This window comes from Schistocerca serialis, unplaced genomic scaffold (assembly GCF_023864345.2).
Source record: "Schistocerca serialis cubense isolate TAMUIC-IGC-003099 unplaced genomic scaffold, iqSchSeri2.2 HiC_scaffold_1420, whole genome shotgun sequence".
Taxonomy (NCBI): Eukaryota; Metazoa; Arthropoda; class Insecta; order Orthoptera; family Acrididae; genus Schistocerca; species Schistocerca serialis.
Genome location: NW_026047648.1, coordinates 48,256 through 66,851, shown reverse-complemented (window position 1 = coordinate 66,851; position 18,596 = coordinate 48,256). Strand labels below are relative to the sequence as shown.

The window sequence follows — 18,596 nt, the reverse complement described above, 5'->3', positions numbered from 1 at the left end:
GAGTGGATGAATGTGGGATTGCAACTCCAGAGATTTGGGATTCAGGCATTGCTCCCGAGATTCCTTCTGTCACTTATCTCTTCTTTCACCTCTGACACTGATTTATGGGAAACGAAAATGATGGAACTGTAGAATTGTTCGGAGACCCAATAATTAACTGTGTCCCGCAATTATTAACTGGGTAAGTTAGTTCAAAAGTAGGAAGACGGCGAGTGACGACAACCTGCAGTAGGACAGCACTGTGGTGACCAAACCAGGCTTCAGCTTGATGACGGCTTTACCTACTGCATTCTGAGAAGTCCTGATGGTCGTTGTCCTCGAGCACTATTCCTGTTCAGAGTACAAATCAAAGGAGAGTGATACTGATATGCTACACGTCATCCAATGTATACCTCATTGGCGTGTTGAGCGCAAATGTATACCCAGTAAAACGAATAAGTTCTGAAAGATTCTTATACACAGGCACATCCTGTGGAAGGCCGAATGCACGACTTTGTCGTAAACACTCCATTTTCTTTGTTATTCATTCCATTCCCACCACATTATCGTGTGGTGCGCAAGGTTCAGACACTTTGCTGCTTTTTGGGGAGAATGAATAAAATGGTAGGTTTCAAAAAAATAAAAGCCATAGCGTCTCTACATAAACACATGTACATTGAAGCTGATGATGGTGCTATGGTGAAGATAAGGCTCTTGCTTCTGGCAAGTCACTGGCAGTCAGTTCCCAATATCTACTACGAGGGTAATACAGTATGATGCAGGTGCCGGCCAGAAAGGGGGTATGTATTCAAGGTGTTGGAGTGGGCTGGGAAGTATGATTGACAAGTTGATGTGGGTAGAGGGAGGTGTGAGGGAGGAATGACAGTGGTCAGGAGGCTGGAAGCGGGATCATCTACATATTGAAGAGGCGTAGACGCTAGGATTATAGCTGGTTGGAGGAGTAAGTGTCTACATACTATTCTGGAACAGGGAGAACCAGCCAGCTGAAGTTCCGCTCGAATAGGATACAGAAGGGTGGCAAGTGGAGGGCGCACCAGAAGCCTAGGTATCCAGAGGATAGGCGAGAAAAATTGCTTTTGTTTCCCACGTTTATGGAACGTTTGCAATTTGTGACAAAGTTTGAGGAATCTCAGAAGAGAGGGCAATCTAATCAGCTGGTAGAGGTTGCGTCTGAGACTGCAAATATGATACAGAGTGCAAGGTGTTCTAAGACTGTAAGGAATGTTAAATTTTTGAGAGTGCTGAGATCCAAGCTATATTGGCGGAAGTAACACTGGGGCCACTAAGGCTTTTGGAAAGACGAAGGAAGAGACAAGATCGGGGGTTAACGTCCTGTTGGTGAAACAGCTATTAGAGCATAACCCAGAATAGGGAAGAACGGGGAAGCAGGACAGCTGCGTCCATCCATAGGAACCGTCGTGTCATTCACCCTACGCTGAGTAGGGACATCGCAGAGAAACTAAATTTGGTCGAAAATCAAGTTTGTAGCCACCAGCTTACCACAGCATCGCCTCGTTCAGTTGGTTTTTTCCAAGTACAGAGGATGGCTGGATGATGGAATCCCCACATTGTCGAGTTTGCTGTTTTCTTAATTTGAGTTTGTTGTAGGCTGTGGTTCCGTGATTATTCCAAGATACAAGAAAGTGAGAGTCCTCTGCCCATGTCAGCAGAGAGAAATGGAGCAACAGATCCGCGGCCTTACTGCAAGCACTTATCTTCCTCCACGTAATTGGGCACTGTCCTTGCATTGTGAGAGAACTGTGACTCGGAGTTATCTATTGAATGTACATGACTGTAATGGATGCGTTAGGAACTTAACATCCACATCCGACACACATGTTGTTGTGTCTTGCTTTTAATAAATTTACAAGTACATAAATGAAACAGTCAAAAGAACGCCTTTTTGTTTGGAAAGCGATAAACTTATTTTTAGCTCCTCGCAGCTGTGACTGCAGGAGCACGTGTGGTATTAATTGGGGTTCAGATACACAGGAGCTGCTGAAAACACTGAGCGGCATTACAGTACAAGTCTGCAGATGATGAACACTGAACGTTTACTACAGTTGTGCCAAATATGTGTCTGTTGTGGGCCATCGACTCTCTGTATGTGCTTGCTTGGCCTAGGCTTCACTGAGTGACGTTACGCCGACACTGCACTCTGAAGGCAGAAATTCGTCGCTTCTCTGCAGTCGTCATGGAACTGTTGATACCCTCGTAGACAGAACAGAACTCAGGATGGACTCTGGCAGAACTCGTACCAGGCACTGGCAGAGCTGGAAATACTTGTCGTGTGTGGTGCCTCGAAGCTACAGAAGGAGTGGCTTACTGCTTCTTTCTCATAGGTGGTGGCGATGCTGCTTACGTATACAGCATCTCTGCGGTGGTCGATTGACGATTTGCTGCAGGCGAGTATCGTCGACACCACATGTGTCACCTTCAACAGTGTCACAGGCATCAGTGTATCATGATACACTGAGGAGAGGTAATGTAATGCAGAACACTGACACGAGGTCTGGTGATGAGAAACTTTATGCTTCAATTCCCCCTCCCATTACTGGGGAAATACCAGCAATGCAAATTTCTTCCATCACGTGGATTCGAATCAGCTCACCTTTGAAGAGAGTACCACCACACAGTCATGTTTATGTGTGCCATGGTGGAAGTTAGGGAGAGAGAAATGATTGGTGGTATTTATTGTAATAATTCCTTGGGTTTTTAACAAAAGTGTTTTTGATGTAGCAGAGGCTACACCAAGAGGTGAAGTTATCGAGGCAGATGGAGATATGCTGTTGAGTAAGATTTACAGTGACAAAAGAAGCATGGTGTGCCAGGCAAGGAGCTATACAGTAAACATAATTCATTGGGACACCTGGCACTTGCCAGTTTCCTCCCAGAGATCTGAATGTGCGACTATTGCGGAATATTTCGCTAATGGAGGAGTCATCATACCACTTTTCAATTGTAGGCCACATGTCCTGCGGACAGACACCAGTGGTTCCCATTACCTTCTGCATTCTCATGCCTTTGAGCACTGCTGACTCTTCAGGGTTTTAGGAGCAGGGGAAAAAAGTGCCTTGAAGCTCTATCCTCCCATCCATCATTACTGACGATTTTTGTTCTAAATTTAAGCAGTAGCGAGGTTCGAACCTGGGTTCCATGACGTTTTGATTAGTATACAAAGACACTACCCTTAAATCGTAGGGGAGCCGTCGGATGTAAACTTGCGTACAATATGATATCACACAACTTGACTAGAGCTAGTAGGAAATAACAGTTTTGCTTCTCTCTCTCTCTCTCTCTCTCTCTCTTTTTTTTTAAGGAGGTCGAAAGTAATGGAGTCATGAGCAGCCTCTCATAAGAATTTCCTGAAATTGTAACAAGTCGTGGTCTCCTTCATTGCTTCCATATTCCGCCCTCACAATCATATTCTGCAAATCAAGGCGCTTCATTCGAGCCCAAACTCGATAAGATAAAGTCAGTATTGTATGAATTCATGTAAATGATATGCAAATAACTAATAAATCGCAAGTGCGCACCGTGGTTGAAATACCTGAGGCTGACGTACACACATACATTCCAGACTCGACGGTCACAGGAGTTTCTAGCTGGAGAGAGGCAACTGCACCACAGGAGGCCGGTCCCAAGCTATCTACGTCGGCCAGTGACCGCCTGTAGAGCAGACAGCGTTAGCCCGAGTGAAAGGACGACCCCATGTTCGGCTTAAAAGCAAATTCCACTACATTGTGTGGGAGCGGTTAGCCTACGCATTCTTTACACATAGAACGCAGTTTCAGAGATTTTCACAGGGAGACAGCAAACGCCAAACACCGATACTACCGATTTCCGGATTGGTCACCTTAAACAAAACGCCATTCTCCCGTTTTAGAAGAGCAATGCTGACTGGCAGATGATATTTCTGACGCCTTGAGCTGAAGGAGTAATGGAAGAGATCGAAAGATATACCCCTTCACGTCTGGCGTGCAGAGGGGCCGTTCCGTTGTCGCTCTTGGAGCGAGAACACGTAACGAGAGCGTGCGCGCTCGTACGTGTACTCAAAGAGCGAGGAACAAGTCTCTCCTCAGTACTTCACTGGGAGAGCACCTCTGTCCAGAGCGAATCGAAGTGAAACTGTATATTGAGTCCTTGCGATTAAGCGTTGTTCACTGTGTTGGCCGCCACACTTATTGTGCGGTGTGAACGGACAGAGTTATAGTTAAACGCCTGCGAGCGAATTTTTGAGTGGCATCGCGGTGGACTGGTTACCTGACCGGTGTACCACGCCAATAGTTAGACTAGGGGCGAACAGGAGTCCTCGACTTCATCAAGGCGTAGGGAGAGTTTGATTGGCGAAGGTCAATCCAGATAGAACGAGAGTTGTCTTATTTGTCGGCAGCGAGCGGCGCAGACAGCAGTCATCGCAGCCACAGCTCTTGCGACCCCCACATTTCCTCCACAACAGTACCCTTCACTGCATATCACACGTGACAGCCTCCACTGTACCTAGCAACATTCTAACCGATAATTATTCAAGTTGAGTAGGTGCGGCTCTCAGCCATTCTGCCAAGTCAATAACAATCTTAAACTTTGTATAGAAATTTCATTACCGAATCCTATCCTTAAGAGGTAACTTCACATTCTGAAAAGAACCCACAAATAACGTGTTCAATTCATAACTAAAAGTGCTATTGTGATTTCTCAGAATTTTTGCAAAATAAATAATAATTTTCGTTACTTTCATGTATATCTTACACTAACTAGCACTACTCCAGTACCCAAGTATCCCACTAGTTACGTAACACATTTTGTGAATTTTTATGTCATTTCCTTACATTGGACGACTCCGGAAGGTATTTATTGCTGAAAGTTATTCAGGCATTTCTCTTTAGAACTTTAGGAGTGTCTGTCTGACTTCTGTAGTAGTGTGGGGGTGGAAATTGCATCTTGCAGGGGCCAAAGGGTAAAGGGTACATCTCAGATTAATCTGTTGCGCAGAATGACAGAATAGCACCACCCCACACGCTCACAAAATGTGTGGCTTTATAGTCTTGTGTTGTAAATGCTATATTTAATTCGTTTTGTGGCGTTATAGACAGGTATTTTAAACTGGGACCAAGAGATATGGTGGTCGTATTTGTGTGACATTGTATGTACCGAATTGTCGAGCAGTCATTAGATACAGTGAGTATATCTTTAAGATATGAAGCACTGAGTCTGGCTTGTTGAGGTTGTTTGGTAACGTGTGGTTGTTATGGATGAGAGGAGAATGAATCCTTTTTCAATAGATTGTTCAGTTTATGGAAAATGTGGCAGTGTTTTTGTTCATGTGTATCACCAATCCCAGGGTTTCTGATCTGCAGAGTGAGGAGCTGGTATCAGGATGTCTCACAAGCACCCATTGGCAGTACCATCTGATTCTATGTTGTAGCAATTATCTGTGCTTTGTAGAGTGTATAGTGACTGGGACTGTGTTACGAAACTGTAACAATTTTCATTAAAGTATAGTTGTAGCATTGAGATTACATGTGACTGATGAAGATCCTGTTGGAGCTGAGGGAACAGACATGTGGATGGAATGCTACGCTGCTGCTTTGTCTTGATGTTTTACGTGGCGAAACAAGGTTAGGTATAGGTTTTAAGCTGATGTTTTGGTGTGGCTGAAGATAAAGTTGGATTGCTTTTTGGAACAGGTAACTTGGATGTTAAAAGTGGAAGGTGACTGTTGGTGTTGTCGTCATCTGTTGGACGAGAGTAGAAGGCGAGTGAATGTTGTGGAAAAACTGGATGTCTTTCATGTTAGGGATGCGACACAAAAAACTGTTGAGATGATGACGGTGAGCTCGACTGATGGTGTAGAACACTGTGGATCTGAACTCAATATATTTGGTGGTGAGGATGCAATGCATGTAGTTGTTGGGATGCGGAATGTAAGTTTAGTGTCGTGAATAATGCGTTTACTTTATATTTATTAGATCATTCGAGTTGAGGCTGTGTAGATGATGCAGTTGTGCAAGGATTGTACATTTGGGCCCAGTTAACATGGGTGGTTTTACGAACTTCCAGTATGCTGCTGTAGTTTGGGTCAGCAACTTCTGGTAATCAGTGAACGAAAAACCGTTCCGAGGTTTTGTTCATTCGATGAGTTATCTGCATGCACTGCAAATGTTCATTGCACGTTTTTGACATCTTCGGAAATGCCATTTTCGACTATGTTATGGTGATTTGATAATGGGTCTCGGTCCGAAACAAATCATCGAATGAATAAAAAATAAAAATTTGCAACTTGGACTGGTCTTGTTTGTAATTGGGATAGGCCAGGTGGTTCTGCGATACCGGGTCAGATAGTCGTCACACAGGAAGTATTTTTGACATCTGTAGCCTCGGATTTGCGATTTAGTTGATTTTACACAATGGCAGCGACAGCAAATCAGGACTCAGTTCCTGATACGTTGGTCTGTTGTGGGCAAGCATCTAGTTCTGCTGGACAGTGATGCGTAAAACAGCCGACAGTAAAGCGCCACGGTTTTAATAGTGGCGAGGGCAACTCTTTCAGACAGGGCCGTTGTAGCAGCCTGCTGGATGTCGCAAGCCATCTCCAACATCGCCACGTGCTCAGAAGAGATTCGCACCCGTTTCTTCTTTCTCTCCCCCTCCCCCTCCCCCCCCCCCCTCCCTATCTCGACCGAACTGCCACGCCACGATCTCTCCGATCTCTCTGGATTATCATGACAACTTTCCCCTGAAGATATCTTCAATGTCGGGCTTAAAGTTAGCTTCCAGACAAACGGTTAGTTGTCCACAACTCTGTAAGGTCTTGTCGCTGCTCATTCTTTAATATCTTGTCGCCACTCGTGAGGAATTGAAACATCAACTACAGCTCACACGTTTGTTCTCGGTGTCCATAACAGTTTCAGTCATAGTTATAGAGTTGCTGCCGAGTGCAGCTGAGTCTAGAAACAGATGGGGTAAAAGTCTGCCTGTTTAGTAACTTGCTAACAATGCGTATTTCCGTTTATGTGCCACTATTATTCTTATGAGTGTCTGCAGTAAATTATCGGCTGCAGCAGAAATTTTGTAAACACCGTTCTTCGCAGTATTACAGTCCGTGGTTCTAATATACGCATATTCTTATGATAACTTACTTCTTTATGTGTTGTAACCCTTTTCGACCACCTTAGTTTTTTAATTAGTTGGTTTACTACCAATTAGAACCCTGCAAGTTCGATTGCCTGAAGCGGTCAAGAGTGACAACGGCAGGCATAAATAATTTTTCCGCTGAGGGAGCACAAGCCCACTGTCTCCCCTTCCTCTCATTTAAGTGGAGTTACCCCCTACCGAACAAGAAGCTATCAGACAGTTACAAAGAAAGAAATGAATGGACGATTACAGCTCGTTTCATGTCTGGTGCAACGATAGATAGATGATCGAGTAAGAGATAAAGTCCAGCAACGAGAGCAAAATAATAAATTTAAAGAATATAGTGATTCGAACAAATAGAGTTGATTACCAGACAGGTTTGATAGCTGAAAATACAGTGTTTCCTCAGTCCTACTACAGTTCATAGTACTGACACTTCAAAGGATAATATTAACAGTGTACCTCATACAATTAACTGTTCTGTTACAAATCGAAATATTGTTCGTCAAAGAAAATTAGTAAATACGAACAGTATCATGCCAGGATCATAGACGAGAAATGTAGAACACTACACGTTACAGTATTGACTAAACATTAGCTTGTCTGAAGCCGTTAGGTTGCAGAAACCATTCGCCATTTTCAAAACAAGCCTTAGACTAGGTCTGAAAAGAAAAAAAAAAAAAAAACTACGTGTACAGAAGTTTAGAGCGTTTATAGAAGATAAGAAGGAACACTTTTTTATATGAGGCACGTGTCGCACATATATGAAGGTCTTATCTGCACTGGCGTTCAGAGACGGAGTTCAAAGTGCTGTGGGATGGGCCTTGTTTTAGAGGTGCTGCGGGCCTCCTACGGGAGGGAGACGAGTTGTTCAGTGTACCAGACACTGGCGGACACACGAGGTGAGGTGGTTGCCTATTAGGCTGAGGTTGCAAACATTATTTGTGAGACACCCACTTGTTTCGAGTGTGTTGCACAATCATTAGCAGCCAGCTGGCACTTGAGTAACGTCTCCAGAACATCACACAGCCTCTGTACATCGCCGGCATCGAAACCTTCACGGGCCACGAGCAGCTGGGGGTACACCTTTGACCTTTGTGTCACATAAACTTGTCATAGATCCAGACGGAGAGTTGCCGAGGAATCTAAACACTGACTTTGGAAAGAGCACCAGAGATTACCTTGCGTGGCATGCAAAATCACGCAAGAGCTAAAACTACATATTCAGAAGGATATTTGAATTTCATTCCTCGAACAACTTGAACACTTGTCAGCGCATAACCGTGAAGTGGCCGGGTCCCAGTATTAAACTTACCTACAATCTTGACAACATCTTCGTAGAATAAATCGGTGTGGTCAGCTGCAGTGTACCAGTAGAAACGATGGAAGGCGTACAGTTCGTCAGCGAGGCTGAACATTTGCGACGCCTCTGGCTGCCGCTCCTTGCACAGCGCACTGAAGTCGTCGTGAAAGGAGGGGCTCCACGGCTGATAGCGCAGCAGGCGTTCACTCAACAGCGGCCGCCTGTAGCACACAAAGTGCGAGGTTAAAAGTTAAAGACCTAGCATGTATAGTTTATGCAAGAACGTACAAGTATCCAAAAATGTGTGTGAGATTTTATGGGACTTAACTGCTAAGGCCATCAGTCCCTAAGCTTGCACACTACTTAACCTAAATTATCCTAAGGACAAACACACACACACCCATGGCCGAGGGAGGACTCGAACCTCCGCCGGGACCAGCCGCGCACCCCATGACTGCAGCGCCTGAGACCGCTCGGCTAATCCCGTGCGGCTAAAAGTATCCAGAACGGATTTCCACTCAGCAGTGCATAAGATACTTCCTGGTAGATGAGTACTGTGTGCCACACTGGCACACAAACCTGGAACTTTTTCATTCTTTAAAGGATGCATAGTAACACAGCAAACAAACGCAAACCCATTGGTCTTTTTAGCATTTTCATTCTTTAAAGGATGCATAGAAAGACAGCAAACAAACGCAAACCCATTGGTGCATTTCAGCGCATCGAGATTTCATCTTTAGATTTCAGAGCACTTGAGTGATATACCGATTGTAACTATTTCTTGCAGATCATCCACTCCGTTGTGTGCTACTATACCGTTTTAACTGGTTCAGACACATCAAACAGCAGAACTGCAGCGCTTGCCGCAGAATACCTCTTTTCTTTAAAGAAGAATTTCGTATTCATTGCAAGAGAGTGAACATGTGATATTTATGTTAAGGATATGAATGACTTGTTCGAATTTGTTATAGATGATTTTAGACGCTGACATGTAGACATGTCTGTCATTAGCTGAAGCAAAATCTTCCACATTACCACTTGAAAATGGCTCAAAAGGTCGAAACTGCAATTGTAAAACAATTTCTAAAGTCAATGGCGAATATGACGTCCTTAAAAAAATAGAGCTGGGCAGGCAGGAACCGAGAGCCGGCGTCGCAGCCTTACTTCCGCCAGTAGCTCAGCCGCTGCCTTCCAGCCGTCACAGAAGCTCCCCTGCACGGCTGGCGGGACCAGCGCTCCCGGAAGGATGGGCACTGCAGTGACCAGAGGCCTCGCGAGTTGCTTCCTGGGCGAATCCTCACTCCGCAGTGGAGAGTCCACGTCGCGGATCCGACACACGGCTCTGACCTGCCAGGGAGTTTCCTATCTGCTTTAGGTGATGTGGCATCTGCGATAATTTTCCGTAAAGACTGTACGACAGCTGAAAGCAGAACTCCCACAGGAAGAAGAGCTCTATGGACAATCGTGAGTGTACCGTCAAGCAGGTCCACTTACTCAGTCCCTTTCAACTAATCCAACGGCTAAGGACAGCGCGATACGATAACTTAAGCTATTTCAAAACCGTCTTTGCAAATACCAAACATGTGTTTTTATTTCACAATAGGTCTTTCGTTTTACTCATTATACCCTTATCAGTTGTGGCATTTTTATAATGTTTCTGCTTACATCCGGCAGTGTGCATCCCACCATCTCACACTGCTATGCTTGACGTGCAGAAGTACATGTCTGCTGACGTAAAACTTGACAAAATGACGCTTCACTATTGCATAAAAATGTTTGTTTACTTGGCTCTGAAGCATTCGCTCCGTCTCGCTTCGTGATTGGTTGGTGCGGGTGTCTAGTTTGGCAGTGAAAATTATCATACAGAAATTGTTGGCCTAAGGTACATCGATTCGATGCATATGTGTCAGGTACATATTATGATGAGAATGGAGCCCTCAGAATCTGGTATGAGACAATTTTTTCCTGATTAATCTACGACTACATTCCCTATAGCCCATCAACGATGGAAAGTTTCCATACTGCCAGATACAATGCAGAACAATCCGTACTCCCTGTACTCCTTGTAGTATGGTCCTTGGTTATCACTGTTACTTGACAACGTCGTTGCCAATTAAAGCATGAAGCTGCATCATAATGAGTTCCGTGTGATGTCTGGGTCCCCAGTTTGACCGGAAAGCAGTCCCTCCCATAAGACATGTGGTGCCATGGTGCTAAGGCTCGCAAATCATTTCCACGCCTCGTACACCAGCACGCTGTTCTGCTTGGAGGTACAGTACCACACCTACTCCACTGACAAGCTGGGACTCAGAACCCGTGCCGTGATGAAAATCATCATTTCTACGCCCCAGATGGAGGATGTACGTGCACACTGACAATGATCTGAATAAACATTATACGGAGATTTCGTTGTGGAAGAATTTCGGGAAAGGGCTGTTTTTAACGTTCATTCCGTAAGGCAACGAAAGAACGGATTTAAATGCAGCAAGGAAGTGAACAAACAATATCCACTGAAACAAGCTCTAAAGAAAATCTGGACAGTTGGGAATGTACTACACAGCTATAATGATACAACACTGACTGCCATATTCAGTTTAGGAGCAAGTGCGTTGCCACACAAAGTGGCAAATCAACAGAGGACGCAATACATACTCGCCACATGGAGCTGGAGTGTCGACAAGCGGGGCAGACCGCTGCGACGGAAGTCAATCGTCGACAATTTGCGTGCAGAGGCAGGGGTCTGTGTGCTATAGGCGGCTTTGGCCTGTGGTGCTGGAGCCATTACTGAACGTACCATGCGAGTCCAGTAACGAAGTGGATTGACGGAATTTAGAAATGACCGACTGTAAATGGCGATACGTGAACTACAGAAGAGACACGAAATGGTGCGCTGCCTGGACTAGGGGGGCGCTACCTAAGCTGCACCACTGCCGCTGTGGCCCCTCATGCGTCTTTGGTTCTCGCCTTTGTATTGACATCCAACAGAAGGTAAACACGCTGGGTCGTATGAATAAACAAGACGACGTTCTCTGGAGAAGATTCTCGGAGCAAAAGAACATTCTCAGGGAAAGTTCTTACGAGCAAAACATTCGAAGCCATAATCTCTGACGAGAGGGTTCCTTTTTCTCACTACCTCTGCTCCCTGCTGAGTTCTCGGTGTGTGTGGTCTGCCGTGTCCGGCACAGAAAGCACGCGCAGTGTCACGTGTCATTCAGCTCGCTCAAACGGGCGACATGTCTGCAACCGGCACCAGTGTGTTCAGGCAGAGTTGCACTACGTTTCATTTTGTTTATTTTATGTGCGGCAACAAATTATGAAGACAATTACGTACAGCTTATGAAAATGCATTTTCTTGAGGTTACCGAATTTACAACATGCGGAAAACTTTTCAGTTATAGAAGTTAGGCGAAGATTATGCGAACGAAATCTTAAGATTACATGACTTTTTACCTACTCCAAGCTGGAACTCTGTCAGAGTTCTCTAACACGAGATAATTTTGGTTAAATACGGCCCACAACTGTCTGCTCGCTTCGAAAGCACGTAAGCGCCCCACCATGCGTTCCTTACGAGTAACAGGTAGCTAGGTTTGCGATAAACCAGTTATTAATTTTTCTGGTAACCCTACTTATTTCTAACATCACACTATATAAGACTTATGCTGTGAGAATACATGATGGTGAACGTCTGGAAAAGTCAGCGACACGGTTGTTTGGTGTAGGCCTACAGCTAAATGTTCTCGTACGTCAGTCTGAAAACTTGGGTCTACTAAATAGCAATAAAAATGTTTCAATTTTCACTTCTTTTGAGAGGTCGTCCGCAGATGATGTTCTTATTGTCAAAGCGATATAAACTTCTACAGCTCCTCAATTCAGCACTTCGTTGGGCTATATATTTCTTTTTTTGCCTCCCAAGCAATATGAATTCTGCCATCATTGCCAAAATGTAGGTAAAACTTAACAGAACTTACTCAGCCCGAAGACTGCTACAGATCTCGCTTCAATATTTTCCGATTGTGAGAAGCTCCTCTAGTTTTATTCATACGTAATCGGAGAACGTTCTTTGTTTTGAGCAACATCCCTCACCCTTTTACTCGCGATGAGCACATTCTCGGCTGGAGTATATTCTCTGACTCGCTTTACTCATGTTAACCTCAAAATGTCCTCCCAAAATTTCCAGTACGAAGTATATCCTCCGTTTTACTGACACGCCCCACTATACTTCGCCAGCACCTCAGCTCTCACCTGGACTCTCCCAGTGGTTCTTCGCCGACGATCTCCCACCCTTCGTCGTCGTCCTCATTGCTTCACCACTCACAGAGAGCCGTAGTCCGGCAGCTCCTTCGCCACTGCCTCCGTCAAATGCTCCACCACCGTCGCCGCCACCTGCGCCACCGTCGACTCCCTCTCCAGCAGCCTCTGCCGCTGGCTCTGTCGCCAACACCGTCGCCAGCCCCAAACCGCGGCCCGCCCCATCGCCCCCACCACTGCCGGTGCAGGAAGTTCCAACCACATCCACCACCACTGTAGCTTCGTCACCGCCGTCATAAACTCCTGTCAATGTCCTTATCTACACACAACTGGGGCCACCTATTACACCACAACCCTCATGCATGCAGTCACAAGACTCAAACAAATGAAATAGAATAGATAAAACCTCACGATTCCAAATGAAACCAAGCCAAAAATGATTTCACTAAATTTACGGACATGAAACCAATAATTCCTCTCAACTATCGTCTTTTGTATCTACATCTACATACATAATCCGCAAGCCACCGTGCGGTGCGTGGCGGAGGGTACCCTGTTCCACAACTAGTCGTTGCCTCTCCTGTTCCGCTCGCTGACAGAGCGAGGACAGACGCCTGTCTATATGCTTCCTTAGGAGCCGTAATTCCTCGTATCTTGTCTTCGTGGTCCCTACCAGAAATGTATGCTGGCGTCATTAGGATCGTTCTGCAGCCAGGTTCTCTACACTTGTTTTCTTCGAAATGAGTGTCTTCTTCCCTGCCGCTGCTCACATCTGTTACTTTCCCCTCTTTGGGGAAGTGTGAGGGGGAGTTTGTAGCCTTTCGGCTTCTACTCCCCTGTGAACGTGCGTGTCTGATTTTTCTATAGTTTTTTGGTGTCTGTGACTTGTTGTGAGTCTGGTACTTGCCTGAGGTAGGCGAAGACATTGGTGTTGTATGGGAAAGAACTGGATTGGGGATTGGGTATTGGGATTTTCTCTTCGACTTAATCGTCGAAGATCGTCATAGGGCGCTTATGCTTATCGCGGGACATGTCATACCGACCTAGGGAGTGGATGAGTGCGTTTCCGGATCTGGAAGAACCCTCATAGAATCTGCTGCTGAGCTCCAGAAGCATATACGTAACACTTGCATGCTGATCGAACCTCCGGTAAGAAATCTACCTGCTCCCCCTGAATTGTTTCGACTGTGGTAAGCAGGACACTTGGAGTGCCGTATCCGGATATTGCGGGTTCGTTTTTTCTACTCATCCGCTTTCTTCTACAGCAAGAGCCACCTGCCATTCATCACACCAACAACAAATTTTGTCGACGTCATCTTGTGTCAACCTGCAGTCACTCAACTTATTCCAATTGCTCGTTCTTCCGTTATCACCCCGCAATGGGACACCGTGTCAAATGCTTTCGAGAAATCTAGAGATATGGAATCTGTCTGTTGCCCTTCATCCATAGCTCTCATGCGAGAAAAGGAAAAGGTGAGTTTCACAGAAGCGATGCTTACCAAAACCGTGTTGATTTGTGCACATAAGCTCCTTAGTCTGAAGAAAGTTGATTATGTTCGAACTGAGAATATGTTCAAGGGTTCTGCAGGAAACAGGGATATTGGTCTGCAATTTTGTGGGTCCGTTCTTTTACCTTTCTTCACTTGCACTTTTTTCCATTCGCTTGGTTCTTAGCGCTGATCGCAAGATTCGCGGTAAATGCAAACTAAGTAAGGGGCCAATGCCGTACACTACTCTTAGTAAAACCAAACTGGCATTCCACCTAGGCATTGCCACTTATTTATTTTCAGCTGTTTCAGCCGTTTCTCTACGCCAGCGGTACTCATTACTATGATTTCCATACGGGACTCTGTGCGATGGTCAAACGACGGCACGTTTGTACCATTCTCCTGCGTGAACGATTTCTTAAACGAGGAATTTTTAACTTCGGCCTTCCTTTTGGAATATTCTAGCGCCAAAGCAGACTGGTCAACGTGTGACTGTAATGGAAGCGTTAGATCCGCTTAACGATTTTGCAGAGGACCAAAACTTTTTCCGGTTCTCCGGTGGTAGCTGTTGTATGATTTGCGCACAGATCTTTTCACAGACGCACGAATCTCTACAAACCTTGCTGTCCTCATTTGGGCGTTCTCTTTTGAACCGAGAATGTAACAGCCTTTCGTTCCTCAGCCTTTTCCGAATTTTGTTATTAAAGCACGATGAGTCTTTTCCGCCCTTGATCCACTTAGTAGGTGCATACTTTTCCGGATCACGATTTACAATCTCTTTAAACTTTAGCCATAATTCCTCTATGGCCATAATTCTGGAATTAAATGATTGTATTTTACTGTCTTAGTGAGACGCTGACAACTGCATATCAACTCTCCTAGCGTTCTTGACTGATTTACTGACTTTCGTAACCATAGTTGCTATGATGAAATCACCATCACTAATCCCCATCTCTATGCTGACGCCATCGATAAGGTCCTGCCTGTTTGTGCTGGCTGCCGAACTAGCTGCTCAACACAATTTTCGGAAAATGTGTTCCAAAGTCCTTCACAAGACTGTCTGTGAGCACGACCTGCAGTGAATCCATAGACGTCCCAGCCTATACTCGGTAGGTTAAGGTCACCGCCAGCTAGTGTTGCGTGATCTGGATATTTATGCAATGCTGATTCTTTGAATGGCTCCACATCTGTCCCAGCGGAGTCGGGTGGGTGGTAAAAACATCCAACAACTGATATGGTTTCACCTAGTCCTGTTATGTGCGACCACGTAATTTCACTATTGCACTCAAATTCAACCTCAGTAAAGAGAATATTTTTTGTCAACTGCAATAAACACTTCCCCTCCTACGGCGTCGAATATGTCTTTCCGATAAACATTCCAAGACTCGCTAAATATCTCAGAGTTTTTTTTTACTTTGGGTCTTAGCCAGCTCTCAATTCAAGAATAATTTGAGGCTGAGAACGTTCATGGAGGAGAGTAAATTTGGGAACTATGTTACAAATACTTCGACAGTTGACTGATAAAAGTTTCAGAGTCGAACTGACTTTACTCTGAAAGCTATCTGATTTCCCTAAAGGTGTACCAACTGGCGAGTGTTCATGAGAGTACCTCAAACTACTGGCTACCCTGAAACCCCCCACGTGCACTCCACAAGTACTCTGCTATCCGATCAGCTGCTTCCTTTGTGTAGTGCACCCCTGTCTTGAAATCTACCCATCTCCGATTTTCAGTTCACCTTCCCAACCACTGTTACCTTCATTCCCACTGCCTGACACAATATCGATAGTTTTATCCCGTCACACTATCTGCATGTGTCCGTACACAGTGAACCGGTAACCCACTCACAGTTCTGATGACAGATGTGGAGTAGCAAACCAAAAATCCCCACACAATAAACATTGTGGAGTAACAATACCGTTCCTCAAAAACAGCTCCAGTTGGCTACAAGTCATGTTCAATCATCCTGCATAATACTTTATCCTGAGTGTGTATTTTACCACCCTGACCGTGATCTGTCCTACTGCCTGTCTCTGTCCGAGAAACCCTATAGCACATAATTTCGTTCCTCACACTGACCACTGCCTCTCCACAGCTGTTTATCCACATCAGTTCCCATGATGAACTTAACTGTAGATGTCGGATGATCACCTTCGTTTCAAAAGACCTAGTCCATTTCCCAGACACACTCATCCCAAAGTAGCTCCCCTACCGACATCTTCAGATATAACTGCAGAAGTCTTTCATCCTATTGATAGCAATCACGACTGAGTCTAATTGTCCATCCTAATCCATGTTCTCCACCTCCATAGCTATCCCACAATAAGCCACCTGGAAGAGTCCAACAACACCGCCACAAGACCTGGGGTGCCTGCCTGCTGGGAGCTTGCCCATTCCCACATAGGAAGCCACCTGGTCACCCTCCATAGTGCCAACATATCTCCTACAACACTCCATTCCACGGCCCCATATGTCAAACACTCGAGACACTATTCCGCTTTCCTCCCGCTCACAACCTCCACTATTTACGCTCTATACTACGGACTGATTTAAACACACCAACCACAGGACAAAATATAAGAACGATGGCTATCCGCTTCCTGCCCTCTGCTGACGTCTTCCCATCTTCCCTCATCGCTGCTTAGATTTTTCCTCCATGTATTGAGATGAACATGACTTGTGGCCTCTTTCCCTCACCGACTGGATGCCAGTATCTGGACTAGAGTCGCAACTACACGGTATTTCCGTAATTTCTCCCGAAGTGATTTTTTTTTTTTTTTGGTCCCGAATAAGACGAGAACACGCTCACTTTTCGTGTCAGGTTCCACATCATTGTTTCCACAAATTATGAAAACTTCGGAAGTGTCTGTAACCATCAATGCTTTCTCTAGTAAATGCAGTAGCATCGTCTTTTATGTCAGTTTTCTCCGCTGGTCTGTTACGTAATACGTGGCACATTTTAAGACACAATACGAATCAAAAAATCGAAGGCTAAGCGGAGTCAAAAAACTTTGTAAATCACGAGTTTCTGTAACCATGTCCTTCACTACTGTCTCTTAGTGCTAGTTCTTTACTCCATTTTGAATTAAATGATCCCTGTGTTTTCTATAACTGTAATGAATACTTTAATGGATAAAAGTGAGATAAACTCCAATAAACCATAGTGAGTGCGACAGACATTTGAGTGTACACTGGTCTATACCTGATTATCACGTGCCCTGGCCTGTCCTTGTCTTCTTCCACCTCGTAGTGCTCCACCTGTTTGCTGGCTAATTGCATGTCATGTACACATCCGGTTAATTTCGTGCGCAGCATGTCATTCACACGTTCCATGTCCTTAATCCAACCGTGGAGTTGCTGATCACTTGCGTGGTTACCCTGAGACACACAGAAAATAGTTGAAATTACTTTCATAACATCCACAAGCAGCAGCCTGTCTTAGTATACAGTTACATGTAGCACTATTACATGACACTGAAATTACTGCCAGCGCGTGAGTGTAGTACATTCAGTTTTGTGCAGGCATAAAAACATTAATTCACAGCAGATGCCTAGTGGGGTTTTATTAAATAAATACATTTCTCAAACTGTGACATCCGATAAGAGAGGTGCAGATATTTCTTGGTAGTTGACATTACAGACGTCTGAATGTATGAATGTATACTCCCGTGACGATGTATCCAACTGAAATGTTCTGGAGCTGCCAGCAGCGTCGAGTTCCTACGTGTAAAGCCACATGGCGTAGCTGGAACTCTGACGAGATTCTATTCAAACTTTTGAACGATTTTCGAAAATAGAATGGCCAGACTGTTGACAAATCCGTCAAAATCCTACTCGTTACCAACGCTGTGACAAACCTGAACACATGTTATGACCTACTACAAACGCAACGATAGACATCCGCCGCTCCATATCTGAAACATTGTCTGAGTTTATTGTGCACACACGAAATGTCAGTTTGACTCAAAATGTTGTAGCGTTTGTCTGTTGCCTGGCTGATCGCTTTTGCCGAAAATTTGCGTTTGTTGCTCGTCATCTAACACGATGTCGTCTGTATCTGAACACGTCTCGAATATTGCAGATTTGAAGGAATGTATTGACTGTCCGAGTGTTAAGATCATTTTTTCTGGACCATTTTCGGGTACGAAATTCACATTTGTGTCACATATTAAGGTCTATGTTACTTTGGCGTTGTAAAAATCTTAAGCTTCTAAGTCAATGCAATAAAGATACAGCCATTTAAATTATATATTTTGATACTCGAAACATCACTCATAAAATCAATATGGTGCTTCCTGTTGATTTAGAATCATGACATTTTGAAAGAAGCCAGATTTCACAGTGCAAATAAATGAAAAAAATCTTAAAATCCATAATTGGTAACTATATAACTCTAGAAAATACTTTTCGTATTATTTTTTATCAG

At 44.6% G+C, this 18,596-nt stretch overlaps 1 protein-coding gene across 1 annotated transcript in view; it reads right to left on the bottom strand.

Annotated features, from left to right (window-relative positions):
• Positions 1-18,596, bottom strand: part of LOC126443007 (uncharacterized) — a gene marked incomplete at its 5' end in the record, with an annotated part of 48,504 nt that overhangs the window by 3,390 nt on the left and 26,518 nt on the right. The window contains 2 exons of the mRNA XM_050090855.1: positions 8,450-8,658; positions 17,373-17,548. Of these exons, the coding sequence (XP_049946812.1) occupies positions 8,450-8,658; positions 17,373-17,548 (385 nt within the window). The remainder of the gene's footprint in view (positions 1-8,449; positions 8,659-17,372; positions 17,549-18,596) is intronic.